General features: G+C 52.1%; 4 protein-coding genes across 4 annotated transcripts; 3 read left to right on the top strand and 1 right to left on the bottom strand.

Annotated features, from left to right (window-relative positions):
* Positions 1 to 955: 955 nt before the first annotated feature.
* On the top strand, positions 956 to 3174 carry FAA2 (medium-chain fatty acid-CoA ligase faa2; the record flags this gene model as incomplete). The annotated part of the gene is made up of 2 exons (XM_071058641.1): positions 956 to 2973; positions 3072 to 3174. 2 exons carry the CDS (start codon positions 956 to 958, stop codon positions 3172 to 3174), a joined length of 2121 nt encoding a protein of 706 aa, XP_070914742.1.
* Positions 3175 to 4709: 1535 nt separating this feature from the next.
* Positions 4710 to 5631, top strand: MFIFM68171_03219 (uncharacterized protein; the record flags this gene model as incomplete). The annotated part of the gene is made up of 2 exons (XM_071058640.1): positions 4710 to 5116; positions 5184 to 5631. 2 exons carry the CDS (start codon positions 4710 to 4712, stop codon positions 5629 to 5631), a joined length of 855 nt encoding a protein of 284 aa, XP_070914741.1.
* A 963-nt stretch (positions 5632 to 6594) lies between these two features.
* MFIFM68171_03218 (uncharacterized protein) lies at positions 6595 to 10321 on the top strand (the record flags this gene model as incomplete). Its single annotated transcript, XM_071058639.1, has 4 exons — positions 6595 to 6605; positions 6875 to 7085; positions 7195 to 9332; positions 9382 to 10321. The coding sequence occupies 4 exons, from the start codon at positions 6595 to 6597 to the stop codon at positions 10319 to 10321; spliced, it is 3300 nt and encodes a 1099-aa protein (XP_070914740.1).
* A 3596-nt stretch (positions 10322 to 13917) lies between these two features.
* MFIFM68171_03217 (uncharacterized protein) lies at positions 13918 to 16595 on the bottom strand (the record flags this gene model as incomplete). The annotated part of the gene is made up of 8 exons (XM_071058638.1): positions 13918 to 14418; positions 14474 to 14642; positions 14709 to 14966; positions 15132 to 15460; positions 15521 to 15714; positions 15828 to 15930; positions 16145 to 16390; positions 16476 to 16595. 8 exons carry the CDS (start codon positions 16593 to 16595, stop codon positions 13918 to 13920), a joined length of 1920 nt encoding a protein of 639 aa, XP_070914739.1.
* Positions 16596 to 17645: the final 1050 nt, after the last annotated feature.

Raw genomic sequence — 17645 nt, 5'->3', positions numbered from 1 at the left:
GCTCGCTGTTTGACAGTACAAAACCTTTCGTCATCAAAAACTTTTTATTCTTCTTCGTCAGATAGTTAAGGGCCTTGGAATTCGCTCCGTACCCCACACCTAACATCAGACCCGCGAGCCAATGCTCGTCTAGGCGCAGTTGTGCCAGCATGATGCTTTTTCGTCTCTTGCTACTGCATGTCATGTGCATGTGACGACCCCTTCAAGGAGATAGATTGTGCAACCAACTCCGTAGAGAACATCTCCTGGTAAGCTTTGCTCCGGGCCCCACCATCCAATCCTACCCAGTGGCCGGCTGGTGATTGGAAAGCCCGGTTCTTCCGCTCGTTCGGTGCCACCGCCCCGCCTCATCCCAGCCGAGGCTGAACTTTCGGTCCCAGGTTCATCTTTGTCGAGGTATGTACGCAAAACTTAACAACCAGCAGACGGGATCCGGCGGCATTGCGCCTTGCATCAAAGCCAAAATCAAAATAACGCGACCGAAATGTAGAAGAAGCTTTCTGGCGCCAGAGTTAAACTCGTCTCTATCCATCTGCCCGAGCGCTTGTGCTGATACCTCGGCCATCGTGGTGAGCACTTTCGACCCAGCAGTACCTTCCCGGCTCTGCGATTCGTGTTTTGCGCATTCAGCAACTCCCCACTCGGCTTAGCTCCCCAACCCTTGTCTCAATTCGGCTCAAGGCCGTGACCACATGCTGCCGAGCGCCGACCCTACGTCGAAAAGGAGAGCATCTTCCACTGTTGCACGTTTGGTCCTGTCTCTCTTCCCAAAATCATCTTCCGCCACTGAACACGAGACGGTGACGTGAACGCCCTCGAGCAGCAGTCGGACACCCTCTCAAACCTCTCTCTCTTTGTCCTACCGGATTCCTCGGCTTCGGCGACGATACGCCTTCACTTCCCCTCCTCACTCGGCCCCGCCGACATTATCCGACCCCAAAGTAGCTCAGCAGCCATGTCTCCGAGCAAGCAGGATACAAAGGCATACATCAGGACGCTGGCGACGCCGCCTCTGCCCGGTTCCCCGTACGCGCTGCCAATTCCTGGCACGGAGCGCCCGAATCGCACCCCGATCTACCGTCACTGGCGCTTCCAGAATGGGCCGCTGCTGGAGACGTACGATCCGGCGCAGAGGACTGTCCACGACCTGTTTGAGGCGTCAGCGGCCGCGCATCCTAAAACCAGATGCTTGGGCTGGAGGCCGTGGAATCCGACAACAAAGACGTGGGAGCCCAAGTATGTGTGGATGACGTACGCGGAGGTGGCCGAGCGCAGCAAGAATCTTGGTGCCGGTATTGTCGAGCTGCATCACAAGATTGGCATCAAGGACGACAAATACGGCGTCGGCCTGTGGGCGCAAAACCGGCCCGAGTGGCAGATCACCGAGCTGGCCTTGCTCTCGCAGTCGCTATGGCCCGTCTCTCTGTACGAGACGCTGGGCCCCGAGGCAACCGAGTACATCATCAACCACAGTTCGCTAACCTGTGTCGCCGCCTCGCTACCCCATATCCCAACCCTGCTGAAGCTAGCGTCCCGTGTACCCTCGCTGAAACTCATCATCTCGCTTGATCCTCTTGAGGCGGGCGAGATGGCCGGTCATTCCAAGTTCTCGCTGCTTAACGCGGCAGCTGCCGATGTCGGCATCCAGATCTTCTCGATGGACCAGGTCGAGGCCTTGGGCGCGCGGTCCGGCCGCGCTGTGCGGCCTCCCCGGCCTGACGACATCCTGACCATCAACTACACTTCGGGCACGACGGGTGACCCCAAGGGCGTTGTTCTCACCCACGCCAACGGTGTCGCTGGTATTACGGCCGCCCGCGCCAATGAGAGCATCCGGGCAGGCGACGTCCACATATCATATCTCCCTCTGGCGCACATCTACGGCCGCATGGCGGACCAGACAGCGCTGGCGGAGGGCGGCAGCATCGGCTACTTCCACGGCGACATCACCGCCCTTATCGAGGATATCAAGATCCTGCGGCCGGCAGGCTTCATGTCAGTGCCCCGTCTGTTCAACCGCATCAACTCGGGTATCCAGACGGCCACCATCGAGGCCGACGGTTTCAAGGGTGCGCTCTCGCGCCGCGTCATCGAGGCCAAAAAGGCTAGCATGGCACTGCCGGCCGGGCAGGCTACCAACACGCACTTCCTGTACGACCGTTTCTGGACTCCCAAGGTGCGCAAGGCCGTGGGCTTGGACCGCACCCGCATCATGGTCAGCGGCAGTGCGCAGCTGGACCCCGACGTGCACCAGTTCCTGCGCGCCGCCTTCGCCAACAACTTTGTCCAGGGTTTCGGCATGACCGAAACATACGCCGTCGGCACCGTCCAGATGTCGGGCGACTTCACGACGGGCAACATTGGGCCCCCGTGCCCGTCGGTGGAGCTCTGCATCGAGTCGGTGCCCGACTACGAGTACACGGTAAACGACAAGCCGTACCCGCGCGGTGAGCTGCTCATGCGTGGGCCCATCATCTTCAGGGAATACTTCCGCAACCCGGAGGAGACGGCCAAGGCGATCGAGTCGGACGGCTGGTTCCACACGGGCGACATCGTCGAGGTCGACAGCCTCGGCCGCTTCAAGATCATCGACCGCAAGAAGAACGTGCTCAAGCTCGCCCAGGGCGAGTACATCTCGCCCGAGCGTATCGAGAACGTCTACATGGGCAGCACCAACCTGATCGCGATGGCATTTGTGCACGGCGAGCCCAAAGAGGCGAGCCTGGTGGGCGTGTTTGGCATCGACCCGATGTATTTTGCGCCGTTTGCGAGCAAGATACTGAAGAAGACGGTGTCGGCCGAGGACAAGGCGGAGCTCAAGGCCGTGGCCAACGACCCCCGCGTCAAGGGTGCCTTTCTCAAACTGCTGGACCAGATCGGCAAGAGCCACAAGTTCAACAGTTTTGAGAAGGTCAAGAACTGCTACCTCGACATTGAGCCGTTTACGATTGAGAACGAGTTGCTGACGCCGACGTAAGTTTTGCCGCTCTTCCGCCCTCCCCCATCCCCCGCAGTTTATCGCCTGCCCCGGTACGTGCGTATTACGCATGCTAACAGCTGCTGTAAAACAGACTAAAACTCAAGCGTCCGCAGGCGGTGAGGGCGTTCCGCACCGAGATTGACCGCATGTACGAGGAGATCGCGGCTCAGACTGCCCAGAAGCCTAAGCTGTAGAGTGTAGAGCTTATCAATCTACCATAATGTGTGGCTTGTTGGGTGTATCATGGAGTTGCTGCAGTGTGGCGCTTGTCTACCATGGCCAGTTCATGTGCTTGGGCGGGTTGGTTTGTTTAGCTTGGCGAGGGGAGAGGGGGTTTGTGGCTTGTGTTTTCTCTGTTGGATTTCTTCTACCTGTGATTGGCATACTTATACAAGCCTATGTAGGAACAGATTGGTGGTGGCGTGAAGAGACAAACTGGAGCCTGGGTCTTCTTTCTCGGATACATTTGGGCCTGTCATTCCACGGACGCAAGGAGGCACAGCAAACCGAGATCCAAAGGCCCAGCATTCTATACGTCTCCTCGAACAATCTAGATGCGTCGCTGCCCTTTATGAAATAGCTGCCGGCAACGACGTGCGGCTTCTGCGCCCATGGAGATTTGCAGCGGCAATTGCGGGCCGTTATCCCCTACTATCGAATTGCCCGGCGCAGATTTTGGGCCTGTCCCTCCCTCGGCCCTGGCGTGGCTGCGATACAAAAGCCCTAGCTAGCGTCGGTTCGAGGACAGCGGCCGCTCCGAAGTGGCATGGAGTCGATGGGGGCGTCTCCGCTGTAGTGTGCCAAGACCGCACCGGGAAATGGGTGCTCAGCACTAAACAAGCTTAATTCCTCCCAAGCGGCTGAACTGCTCATGCATACGAAGGTACTCTGCGAGGCTTTCTGTACCGACTGCCTTAATAGGAAGAACAGATGGCCACGCTGGTCCACCGGACGTATCGATTGGAGATTCCATAAAGCTGGGCAACAGCCGAATGAGTTCTTTCGCTGTTGCCTGGGCGTGGTAGAGGGTTAGCTTGGCATCAGCTCTCGTAACGGTTACGACCTTGATGTCTGCAATGCCATGGTGATGTGGAACATGGCGTCGGTGTCGCTTTTTTTGCGAGTACTGATCAGCATCTACTTGCAAACTGTTTCGGAATTCGGCACAACAGCGCCTTCAGAAGAAGCGGATGCATAAAAGTACCATTATCTAGCCACGCGCCTGCATAGAGTAGGCCATGGTTTGGAATCCTACGAGGGGGTGATAGCTACCTTGTTGGGATCACATCAAAAGGTCGCCGAGCCCGAGCCTTCTCGGTGTGTAAATTTTGAACCATGCCACGCCAAGGAGAGAGACTTGTTAGCTTGACGTTGGTTTCCATTGAGAGCCTTGGCCATCACTGTGAGGCTCTGAGGAAACGGCCCGAAGACAGACGGTGTGGTTGCCTAGGTCCACATTGGGGATACTGCCCTTCGTTGTGTGGAGGACGGCAACATCGTCCGGCTTGGGGTCAGCTTACAACGGGGTCTGAGTGATGGAAGCATGGAGCCGGATGTTGGCGAAAGGAGGTGTTTAAGGGGCACGGCGTGGAGGAGAAGGCAGCGTTGTGAGATGTTGAAAATGGATATATAAGGACTACTCGATCACTCGGTGAATACAGACTACACTCATCAGACAGCACAGTCAACACCCCTTCATCCACACAGCATACCTATCATCCCTTTCAAGATGCACTCTCTCATTGCTACCGTCGTGCTTGGTGCTCTAAGCAGCACCGTGGTTGCCAACCCCCTCGGCTCACGGACCGAGCCTGAGCAGCCCTTCAGCACCCCCAGCTTCGCCATCGACACCTTCGGCGTTGAAGCCTTCAACGAGACCTCGGGCATCGAGGCCCGCGACATCCGCGCGCCGCTGCCCAACCGGGCCACGAGCATGGAACACCAGTTCCAGCCCGTCACCGACTTTGACCGCGACGGCTGCTACTACACGGCTGCCGTTGACTCCAGCGGCAACACCAACCCGGGCTTGAGTTCAGTGGGCAAGTGCCCTCAGGACGACTGCCGGTCTCTGAACCGTCTCCAGAACAACAACGTGTACAGCCGCAGGCGCTGCAATAACGGCTGGTGCGCCATCATGTAAGCTTTCCTCATATACTCTCTTCCTCGCTCCCCAAGAGCGTCATTAACCCCCTATCCTCTACAGGTACGAGTACTACTTTGAGAAGGACCAGGCCATCTGCGGCAGCTACCTCGGCGGTCACCGCCACGACTGGGAGAACATTGTCGTGTTCGTCCAGAACAACCAGGTGAAGCGGGTGGCCCCTTCGTGCCACGGCAACTACGACCACCCGAGCAACTCGCCGCGCAAGCAGGGCGATCGCGTCAAGATGGTGTACCACAAGGACGGCGCCGGCACGCACTGCTTCCGCAACGCCAACAGCGACGACGACAACATCGAGAACCACACTGGCCAGTGGTTCATCGGCTCCCTGGTCGGCTGGACCGGGTGGCCGAGCACCGGCCTGCGCGACACGGTCATGAACGCGTGGTCGGGCGGCATCGGCCCCAAGCTCGACAGCGAGTTTGCCGACTGCCTGCGGAGGGCGGCAGGTAACTCCGTGCCGGGCTTCAACCCCAACGTGGACGGCTAAGCGGCTGGATACAGGTTAGCAGACTGAGAAGAGAACGGGGGGTGGGGATGACTGAAATGATGGTGTTTTCGCTTGTTGTCTGTGAATCTTCGTCCACCTGGGGCATACCATAGACACGCTTTTACTTTTTAGAGATTGCAAATTGGATAATAATAAGTTTGAGTCAGCTGGCGATGTTTTGCTCACATTTGATTGATACGCTCAGTTGAACGGTTGTCGAGAAACCCCTTTTTTTTAATAAAAAAGGGTTAGGGTTATTCCAGGTACCCCAAATGTCATGCCACTCGAACCGAACCGAACCACCAGCGATTGCGTTGAAATCGCGTGATCACGTGTAGTCATTTTGAGCCATCAACTGAACGAATGCATTGGTAGGCAGGCGCCTGATGGCAGGCTACGCTCTTGCAAACGATTGTTCTATTGTAGAAGTAACCTAACAAGGTCTCAAACTACGAAAATCTAGGAGGTCTACAATGCATAAAAAGTACCTAGGCAATAGTTACAGGATAATTCCGCAACATTTAACCAGGCTAGGTCCTATGTAGCACTTGAACTAGATAAGAATGTTAATGTAAGAAATATAAAGCAATAAACTCTATATCAATGTTTAAATAAAGATTTATATTATAAATTAGAGAATATAATATTATTAGCTAAGATAGAGATTTACAAAGTAATAGATAAAAAAATATGCTTCTTAGGAGAGTGTAACTTGTGGAAAATTTTATTATTAACTAAAAATATACTATATTATAAAATTTAATCTCTATTATAAAATATTACGTAATAATTCTGTTATACCTTAATATTATACATTAAAATTGGCATATTACCGTATTTTGCAATCTTAGCTCACTATTGCTTATATAATTTTTTAGCTTAGCTTACTTAACCTACTATTTAGAACCACTTTTCGCCAATCTAGGTTTCTGGCCTACTTCTTAAACAAACAACCTACTTGAAATGGACTCTAGGTACGTATGATATCGGCCAATGGCTTCTTTGGTATAAGTAACGCATTTTATTCCCATGTTTTGCACCTTCTCCCTGATATTTTGCGCGAAGTCGATATTACGAGCTTCGGAAGCCCTCACGCTTATCTCGATTGCGCTGGTCTTGACGCGAAGACGCTTCGCAAGAGCTCCACTGCAACCACAACAATCTTGCCTTCTTCGCGTTTCCAAACCCACGATACCGAGGCCTCTCTGCCAAGTAGCCGATGTTTATTGACGAGTACATCTAGGCCCGGCACTGGTTTCCCGATCGCCGCTTCACAGACTCAGAATGGGGCGACCCGCTCGCCAGAGCCTTCGGTCAAGCGGCTACGACTCGACACCAGTATCGAAGCCTCGCGCTTCCCACAATGCCTAAAAAGCCAGGTCTTCCCGCATGTCGACTCGGCGATTGCGACACTGCCCAAGGACAAGGTTAACACGATCGAGATCGGCAAGCGAGTACGTGCAACCCAATAGTCTATGTCGTTCCCATACTACGCACTCTCTTCTTTGGCTTGCTCCAAAACCGCGCCAGGCCGTGTGCTAACAACCCTCATTCTTGATTTAGGATTACCAGTTAGTCCATGCCAACCCGCTCTCTTCAGCGCCGCTGCCGACACCAATACCCCCGCCCATCTTAACACCCATTCCCCCCCCACCGATCCCGTTTACACGTTCGCCCGGTTTGAGATGGGTTGCCTCAGCAGCCTCGGCAGCCTCGACTGCCAAGCGGTACTCTTCTTCGCCGATCCCATTACCAGCCGTACCTCACCACTTGCCTTTTAAAGCTCCTGAGAAGGCCAATGGAACAACGAGTTCAGGGTCACCGAAACTGCTCAAGACGGGGAGCCCGGAGCAGCCTGCCGGACCACAACCGGAGGTCATCATTATCGACGACGATGACGATACTCCGGCGGATAAGGCAGTGGTCGCCCAGAAACCCGAGATCACAAAGCCTGCGGCGTGCTCAATAAGGCTGGCCGCAGAGCCCCTTGCGAAGACCCCAACCGCTTCTCAAACAGGGCCCCCAGAAAATTTGACGCTCACGCCCGTCAGACCTCCCTCTGCATTCTCGGTACTGTCACAAAACGAAGAGAGCACGATCCTGGACTTTAGGGAGGAGGCGCAATCGTTGGTCTGGCGGAGGCGGCGACCCGTCGAGCACGAAGAAATACCGATGTCTAAGTGGTTCTCCGCAACGCGACACCCATACATCGCAGCAGGCGAAAGAGCGCTGATAATGAGCGGTGCTCAAAGATTTATACGCCAAGACCTCTCGTCTCTTCGCTCCCCCGTCATTTTCCATGTTGACTTCACAACCGATGAAATCAACTATATTCGGACATTGGCCAGGAAGACTCTACATCTATCGGCCGGGAAGAAGAAGAGGGACGCGCAGAAGGACCTTAGGAAAATCCTCACCAAAAACCAAAGCCACATCCGGAGGATTGCGAACGCAGCGTGGCGCCTGGGTAGACTGCCTCGGAGATCGAAAGCCGATATCGAGGAATTTTTCCGGGATGTCATGGACCAGAAGACCCGGCGATACCCGGCACTTCTTAGTATCAGGAGGGATGACCGCGATCAACGGGGCGACTTGATTCAGACGAGCCGGGTCCACTCTCTACTGCTGGCAAGAGAGGTCGGCGGCCAACGGGGGCTGGGGTCGATGAGACGCCTCGACCACTTCAATAACGAATTTCGCAAGTGTCGAGAGGATGCGCTCGAGGTGAGGGCGGAATGGACGGATTGTGCTGGTGATATATCGACCATCGTCTGGGTATCCAATGATGGCTTTATTTGCGGCACAACAGAACACTCGGACTCTCACAATCAGCAGTATAATAAACCAGGGAACCTAGTTCTCGGCTCCTGTAGCCTTGGTACACTCCGCGCCTATCCCGACCATCGCATCGTGCGTCCAGTGGTCCAGAAGGGGGAGAACTCGACCGAAGCGATGAGACAAAGCCTGGACCCATGGCTCTACTCCTCAGTAGTATCTTCTGACTACGATGCCACCCACGACCGAGCCTTTACTTCTGGATTTGATAGATCAGTGAAGATCTGGCGTGTTCAGCAATCCGGAGTGTCCATGAGTCTCCTAGGCGAGTGGAAACATAGCGGCAACGTGAACTTCGTCGCGGCTTCAAAGCATGAATCAGGCCTGGTTGCAACGGCCGCGGATGTGGCGGCGGATGCGATCCGCATCTACAGCATTGACGAAAGCAACATCTCGAACAGCCCGTTCCGGTCCTATTCCTGCTCCCGCGTTACGGATGCAGAGGGAAACACAGTGCCGACTGAAAAATGGGCTTACTATCCTGCGACGATGCAGTGGGGTTTAGCTGAAGGTGCTGAACACTTGCTTCTCGTCGGGTACTCGCCAAGAAGCCGCACTGACGATGATAATGACATCCCCGAGGACAGGCGGGATTCCGGAGAGCTGTGTTTATGGGACGGACTCACCGGCGAGAGATGGCGCATAACGTCTGCGACAACGCAAAACGTTTTTGAAGTTCTTTGGCATCCGACCCAGCTGAGCTTCATCGCAGCCACCTCGCCCTTGGGACAGGATCTTGAGCCTAGTGTGCGGACCCAGATTCGTATATTCCGTCCTGCTGACAGAGAGGAGTACGGCATCAAAGCGTTCAGCCCTATCAAGACGCTGGATTGCACGGCGATCGATATCAACGAGCTCACCATCATGTACGTTGGCTCCCTGACAGTTGTATAACTCTTCGCTGACCTTCCTTAGGCCCAACAGCTACACCTACGGCTATGTCACCGCAGGATGCACAGATGGTAATACTTACGTCTGGGACACAGCCCTGGGCGACAAGCCCATTCACGTTCTTCGGCATAGTGAACCCATTGATGAGTATCGGGGTGATAGAGAACGAGAAGACGTCGGGGTCAAATTCACCGCGTGGGGAACCACGCCTGATCGCTTCTACACAGGGTCATCAGACGGTGTTGTAAAGGTCTGGAATGTTCGATCTCACGGCAAGCCACACGTCCGCAACCTACTCGAAGCTCCCGCACCTATCACCTCCGGCATGTTCTCTCCAGACCGATCAAGGCTAGTAGTCGGAGACGCAAGTGGCCGCGTCTTCATGCTGTCGGTTGATGAGGAGGAACAAAGACCTGCGCCATTCGTCCAACTCAAACTTCCAGGCGCAAGAGACTTCAGGACAGTCCGCCGTCCCATACCAATTATCCAGCATCCAGAACCCCCGCCGCCCAGTCATGATGCTGCAGGCCGACCCATTGAGAGCGAGACCGGTTCTGCTAGGGGCCGTGCTTATCTGGAACGCTTACAGCTCAAGCGTCATCCAAACCCCACTGTTGGTGTAGTACAAGGCCCTCGCTATGCAGATACAGGGTTGTACCGCCGAGAAGCTCATTTCCACGAAGATCCGAGCCAGCCGTTACTAGCATGCTGGGAGGTTATGCAACAAGAGGCTTCGAAAGGGTTCGTAGGAAGAAGACGAGATCAGTTCATGGTTTTACGACCCGTAAAAGAGTCGGAGGACCTAGAGAACGTCCATTTGAAGAATATACAGTTAGATCTAGATATTGGAAGCCTGTCTGAGGAAACTAGGCTTAGCCTCGAAAGCGAAGGAGTTGACTTTGGGCTGATGACTGACTGTATCCTTGATTATGAGGAGATGCCATATGTAGAGGAATATGAGTAGTTTTTGCTATATCTTGTTTGTGTTAGAAGAGTTAGAGGTAGCTAGAGGTAAATAAAGTTATTCTAAATACTAGTGATTATCTTTATACTCTTCTAACAAAATGATATTTAGATAATTAAAAATTGTAAGATCTTATTATAATACTAATATCTATTTATTACGGGATTTCCCTTATAGTTCCGTAACTAGTAACCTTAATGGCATCAATCTTAATGCTAAAATAGGTGTTACGTGGTAGAGGCCAGCACTACACCGCAGTGTCTAGGCTCGTATTCCATCAGAGATGACAGCTTAGAGATCACAGTTTATGTCTATAAAGACCCCTTAGACTTGTCCTCAGGAGGACTTTGTCGGAAAGCACGGCACCTCTGAATCTTGGGAAATGACAGTTTTGTAACGAGAGCCCTCTTGTCAGGTGCAGGAGAGTGTCAGGTGCAGGCGGGGCACTGCCAGGGTCAGGGGCCTATAAATTACCGGCTTCGCCGGAAGTTTTGGAACGTTCAGAGTTCAACACTGTCACCTACCACCTCCTTAGAAGCGATAGCTGCGCAGACGCCGCTCCTTCAATGCGAATCATCCTTTCACTCTCCTTTTCTCACAGCAATCCCAATTTTCGATCTGACACCTCTGGACCAGACTGGGGGAACCGGCCGAATGACGGTGGATGATGTCACTGTACTAGGGTAGATAAGAACCCCGTGGGAAACCTTCTCACGCAGGGAACTTCTGATCTGTAAGGATCAGTCTCTGTGTAGTCAATGACAATAGGAGGCTGTTCGTGAAGCTATCGCCCACTGATCGAACCCTTTTCGGTACTGAGACATCGTAGTCCATCTCCCTCAACGTGTTCCCAGAACAACCCCCTTTACAAGTTTAGAATTTTGTGTGTTTTGTCTTCATTGTCTGCCCCGCCTTATCTCTGCTAGAGGGCTTACTCCTTTTATAGATGAGATACACGTATAGGATGACGTCTGTACAGTGGCGCAGTCAGCTGCCAGCCTTCCTTAGCTTAATAGAGTACATGGGTTTGGCTCCTGCACTAGATCCTGTGATCCTGATCTTTTGGCACCTGATCCTTTTGACAGACTTAAGCTTAATCAACTTATCATATCATACTTTGTCATAGACCATGCCAGTGTTTATAAAGTACCTACTCCAGCGTCAAAGCTAATACCTTTGAGGTCATTAGTTACGAGACTATGACAGAAATTCCATAACAGTCTATTCCAACATTAAGGCTGATATTGTTGTGGTCACCAATTACAAGACTATGATGAAAACCCTATAACAGGTCATTAGTATATAATACTATTCTTTATTTTTATATAACACTCTAACTTAAGAGTATATTAATTCTCCTATTATTGTATAATATAAAAATCTATACTACATTAAATAAATAACTTATAATAGAAAATAATAATAGTAAAAACTATATTAGTTAAAAAAGAATAAAAAGATCTATATAAAACTTTAAAGACATTTAGTATATAACTTTACCTTAACCTTTTACTCTTATTTTTCTTCAACTTCTTTTACTTTTAATTTAATCTTCTAACTAAATTGTACTCTACTAACTAAATCAAATTCACTAGTTAATCTAAAATATATCTTCATAACTATTAGTATTATTAGATTTAGGTTCGTAGTCTTATAAATAATAATCTTTAGAGTATTAGTATTACGTGGTGGGAACCCAGATGGGCCAAACGGCCAAGATCCTAGGGGTCATGTGATCCTAGGATTCTGGAACCTTCTCTGGGTACTGACCCATTTCTGTCATATATTTCGGTGCTCCCGCGCGCTCTACCTAGAGCTTTCTTAGATAGCGTAAATTTTATCTTATTTTTTACCACGTAACAATTAGGATTAATGTTAAGATAGGTACTTCATAGACATTAGTATTATATATATATAAAGTAAGAGATGATAGATTGTTTACTCAATAGTCCTTTTGAGAATAAGTCTATAAGGTTTTCATAAATATTAATAGTGATTCTCACACTATTATTTTTAACAAAATATAGACTTGGATACTACGTAACTTAAAAATCTCTACTCTCTTACTAAGTTATATATAATTAAGTGAGTGATACTATTATCTTCTAATATATTAATAAGAAAAAGTATATTGAAATAGTGTAGAAATTAGTATCTCTCTTCATATCTATCAGAATAAGTAGAAAAAGCAAATACAGCTAGTGGTAAGATAGATGAGGTAGACGGAATAGACAAAGCTAGGTAACTGCAATAATAAGCCTCTATAGCCCAAGGTCATTACATTATGTGTATATAATGTTCCATTTGGCTAGAGACTGCTTTGTAGGCCAAAAAAGCTCTTTAAATTGAGCTCGCAACAAGTGTGAGATACCATGTAAAATTCTGCCTCTTGTCTAAAGATTAATGATGGCCTTACTGTCATGTGACGTGCACGCAGGATCCGAAGGCTGGTCGAGTGACGATGGATAACATCACGAATCGGAGCACATTCTGATCCCCCAGGATTAGTCTCCTGTCAAAATAGGACGCCATTCATGACGGACAACTCGTCTACGAATCTTCAGTGGTTCGCATGTTCGTCTCCCTCAGCGTTTTCTGGAATAACCACTGATATTTATGGTGCAAAATACAATATTTCCCCCTCTTCCCGAGATTCAATTTCCACAGCATCATCCCAGTAAGTGAGTCCCTCTTATCAGAGGACCCGAGATTCGTAGGGACAGTTCTCTACAGCTCAACAGGCACTGCGATATGTAGTAGCTAATATATAGTTTACTCGCTGAGCTTCTAAAGCCCACCAGCCTTTAGATCGCTATTGCAGAACCTCCATTCCATCTCATGGAATGCAACAGCAGAGTCTTCATGAATATATCAACCAACAGGCCACGTAGCCATTGTGCAGTCTCACCAGATTGACACAGCATACAATCACATTCCTATGTAACATTGGATGCTCAATATGGTATATAGCTCTGCTAATACTAAGGGGCGCTGACAACTGATGATGTCGCAGCATATGCCTGCCAACCTGCACCCCACCCCCTGCGCCCCAAAATCACTTCTACCCGCCCATACGTGGTTCAGAATTCCCACCCACCGTGATCCTCTCATCTCCTTTTTATTCCTTAACGCCCACTGCGAGTCTTCCAGAGAAACAGACCTCTCTCTCTCTCAGCCTGAGAACCCCGTCCCCAACAAACCAACCGACCTCCCAACATGCAATGCATGAGCTCTCTGTGCCGTTCCAAGCCGTGATATCACGTTGCTCGCAAAGGATAAACTAAGGTATACAAAAAACAACAATAATTAAGTAAAAGAAAGAATTTCTGGACCTTCCCAGCCCGTTAGGTAGTTAGTGGTATACTGAGCCTGTCTGCCACTCCTCGATAGCAGCAACAGGAGCCGCCATGAAAAGGAAAACCTTTTTTAGAAAAAAAAAAACGAAAACGAAACACAGAGAGAGAGAGGAATTACGGAGAGGTTTCAACTCATGCGGTTTTAGGGCATGATATGCTTGTCTGTTTTCCCCCCATATTGTGCTTTATGCAAGTTGAACCATGCAAGCAGCTCCTATCCGGACGGGAGGCATCTGCCCTCTAAGGGTTCGCTGTGGCGCCAAAAGCAAAGTTAGGCGGGTAGTTGATGCCGTTTGGGCCCATTGTAATTCCCGCCGGTAAGTCCATGACAATCGGGTCATCGTTCCCGGTTGTCTTGTCGTTGCGGTCGTCTCGCTTTTGATCGTGACCCCGATGCGGCTTATCCCGGTGGCGCCAACGACCGCCGCCGGCGCCACCACCACCACCACCGCCAGGATGTATAGGCTCCTCTTCACGTCGACTCGATTTTGGACCATGGTTGCCGCTCTTATCGGTCTGCATCCGGCGACTAATCGCCTTTGAGGAGACGCCGGCACCGATTTCGATGTCTGGTTCCTCGACGCACAGACCAGTCACAATGGGGCGCCCGCCACTGCCACCAAAAGGGGCGGTGAGCATCCATTTCCGGTCGGCTTCGGTCAGCTTGTTGATGGGAATGGTGCTGATTCCGTTATTGTAGTCACTGCAGTCCCGTGGGCCAAAGCCAACACCCCATCTTGTCTACGTTGTATTGTCAGCGCAGGGTCTCGGCAAGCAGCAAACGTTTGAGCCATACCCGAAGTTGAAACTCTTGGTTCCGAGGATCCTCCATCGCGCTCTTTGCCTTCTCGGCGTCTTTTCGGAAGTACATCTTCACGAAAGCGTGTCTCTTGTCCTTGTTGACGATGCATGTCTGCACCTGGCCAAAACGGTTGAAGATCTCACGAAGTTCGTTTTCCGAGCAACTACTCTAGTTAGCCATTCTCCATACTTCCTGCAGAACATCTACGAAGAGGGTCCTTGTTACTCACGTCACGCCACCCACAAAGAGGGTGCGACTGTATACTCTGATGTGGCCATCTCGCAGCGTATTGTCGTACTCAACCCACTTCTCCTGTTGGAACGGTTCCCGGCTGCCTGGGGGACTGTCACCCCGGCGTCCGGGAGGGGACCGCTGGCGGTATCCCCGGCCATGATCACGGTCTCTATCTAGACGGCCGCGGCCGGGCGGGGAGCCGGGCCGTCCGTAGTCCAAGCTACGATCATTGGCCCGCGATCGCGGAGAGCCCCTGCCATCCCAACGGGGAGGAGAACGAGACCGTGATCTTCCGCGAGGACGGTTCGGAGACCTCATACCGTCATGATAGCCACTGCGATCACGTGCATCATCAGGTCGAGGAGCTTCCCAAGGAGCAGGACCAGGGCCAGCACCGCCGATTGGAGGTGCTGCGTACCCGGTTTGGGCGGGCTGGGGCATCTGCGGCGGAGGAACCTGGGGTACCGCACCGCCCTGGCCCATCATCTGGATCACGCTGGCAATCTTGTCAATAGGAAGGCCCTGCGCCGCCAGCGCAGCAACGAGCTGGACTGTCGCAGCAGCCGGATTACTTGAGCCGCCTAGCGGGGCCGGGGCCGCCGGGCCAGCCGCGGGGGGTACTTGGGCGGGCGGCACAGGCGGAGGGAACGCAAACGGCAGCGCTGGCACATTTACGGGTGGGGCAGCCGGCTGAGACGTTGGCAGGAACGGCATGCTTGGCTGTGCTTGTACGGGCAGCGGAGCAGGCTGCATTGCGCCACTACTAGGCGGACCACCAGATGTACTGAACATGGGGGGTGCAGATACCGGAGCGGAGGCCGGAGCCGGAGCCGCCAAGCTGGGATTACTCTGCGCCGACGTCGCATTCTGCCGCGCAATGCTGGCCAGCGTATCCAAGATGTTTGGAATAGCAGGGTTTGGTGGCGGCACCGGTTTGCTGCCGGGCCCAAGCGAAGCCAGCAGGTTGGGCGGAGGGCTGCCGGGAGGCGTTGTTGACTCGTCTGTTGACAGGGGTTCGGTTAGAGCATTGTGCGGCCGGACATACGCCATTGCGGGCTGCGCAGAAAAGGGAAGGCCGACGGAAGTGCCTGCAGCATGTTGGGGAGAGACATACTCGTGGCTCGCGGAGCATTCAGTTTCTCCTTGAACGAGTTGACCATGGAAGCTGGGAATGTTTGGCCTTTTTCCCAGATATCGACAAGCTTCTTTATCTTCTCCTACGCGCAACATCCTTGTGAGTGTCCGTCCATGATGAAAGAGAGGAAAGTACGAGTACGTAGAACACACGGGCGAGGCGGTCTCTTAGCAGACAGAGCCCCGAGGTCCGTTGCCGGCGTACGGCCGCTGTCCACGGCCTTGGGACGTCACCTCGGGCGTATGCCTCACATGTCTGGTAGATATAAAATGGCATTTAGTGCGATCTTTGCGTACCTTTTGATCTTCCGGCGCCGTGGCGATGATGTCGTTCATCAAGATGGGTATCAGTTCAGTTACTCTATGCACGCCTGCGGCGAATGTTCCGTCTGGCGCAGCCAGGCTTGGGGTCTGTCCCTGGGCTTTGGCCTGGTCCAACCATTTCCTCGTTACAGAGTCTACGACGTAGAGTACTCCCAGTTTGTGTGTGCCAGGGGTTTTCTTAAAATGGGTGAAGAGCTTCTGGATGAGGAGCGACTCGGACTGCGATGAAAGGGATCGGGTTAGCTCAACAATACGGATACACGAACAGCCTCCTAAATTCAAGGGCCGAATGTATGCTGCTCACCTGGACATTGGCGACGCACAGCGCCGTGATGTTCGTGATCCGAGAGCCAGATACTCCAGGCGGCTTCAGCGCGAGCATTCCCTGAAGGCCGGCCTCCAACTCTGCTACAGCGGAAGCCATGGTGAAAGATCTCGCGTGCGACGACCAAGCAGAAACCGGCGATGCCAGTACTTTTCGCGATACGATAAGCGCCGAGTTATCAGGCAGAGGGGTCTATGCCATGCTCCCAGGTCACAGATGTACGGAGGGTCGATGGGTGCAGCTCCAGCCGCCTTCGTCAATGCTCTTCTTCTTCAGAGGCCGCAATCAACGAATTACGAGACTCTCGATGTGCGCGACTCCGGTGAAACCCCAACCTGTTTAGCAGCGAGGCCTGTCTTTGTAGTGGCGGAGATGAGAGTGAGCAGGGCTTTTGCAAGTGCGAGCTGGACCAAAGTGCGCTGCTCTTGCCTCCGGCCTGCGATCGAACCAACAGATTCTGTTAAAAAAATTCCCTTCCTTCCACCTGCAGCAGTCGCAACGACGGCCTAGAATAGGAACTGGGGCTACTAGGAAGTCTGGACTTGAGAAATATCCGTTCGTATTGAGGCGCCTTGATGAAATCGATGAGGACCGCAATGAATAACCCCCAGTGCGTTCTCTGTGGGATGGAGAAAGAGGCGGGGACGAGTGGTCTGAAGGAAAGTTGGCGGCTTTTTATTATGGCGCAGCCCAATTTGCTGCTGAGTAAAAAGCAACGGAATTCTCCTGCCTGACTAAGCGTTACGACGCCTGGTGACGGGCCGTCAACACGCATGGAAAATTTGATGGAGCAACAAAGGGAACGAGCCAAGCTCAACAAAAACCCGAACTACCCCATGCGCACCGCCGCCACCTATTCGGCGTATGTTTCTTTAGGATTTCCAAGATGTTGTGGATTTTGCGCTTTCAGAGACAATTGGTCTTTCTGGTTCTCTCGGATTTCATCAGTACGCTCGATGGGCATTTGACTACGTACTGGTAGATTCCTACTCTATTGTTGTTGGGACGGACCAGTACCGGGAATAGAGTACCGTGACGTCAATGCAGACACATCGCGACCTCAGCACCAGGGAAGCATGGGTTTTTGCTGTTGGGACTCGTTACCTTAAGAAAGGTACAGGTACAATGCTTATGTAGAAATAGACACTC

This window comes from Madurella fahalii (genome assembly GCF_045866475.1).
Source record: "Madurella fahalii IFM 68171 DNA, scaffold_2, whole genome shotgun sequence".
Classification (NCBI taxonomy): Eukaryota; Fungi; Ascomycota; class Sordariomycetes; order Sordariales; genus Madurella; species Madurella fahalii.
Note: the sequence above shows the minus strand (reverse complement) of the source record. Positions and strands in the feature narration are given on the sequence as shown.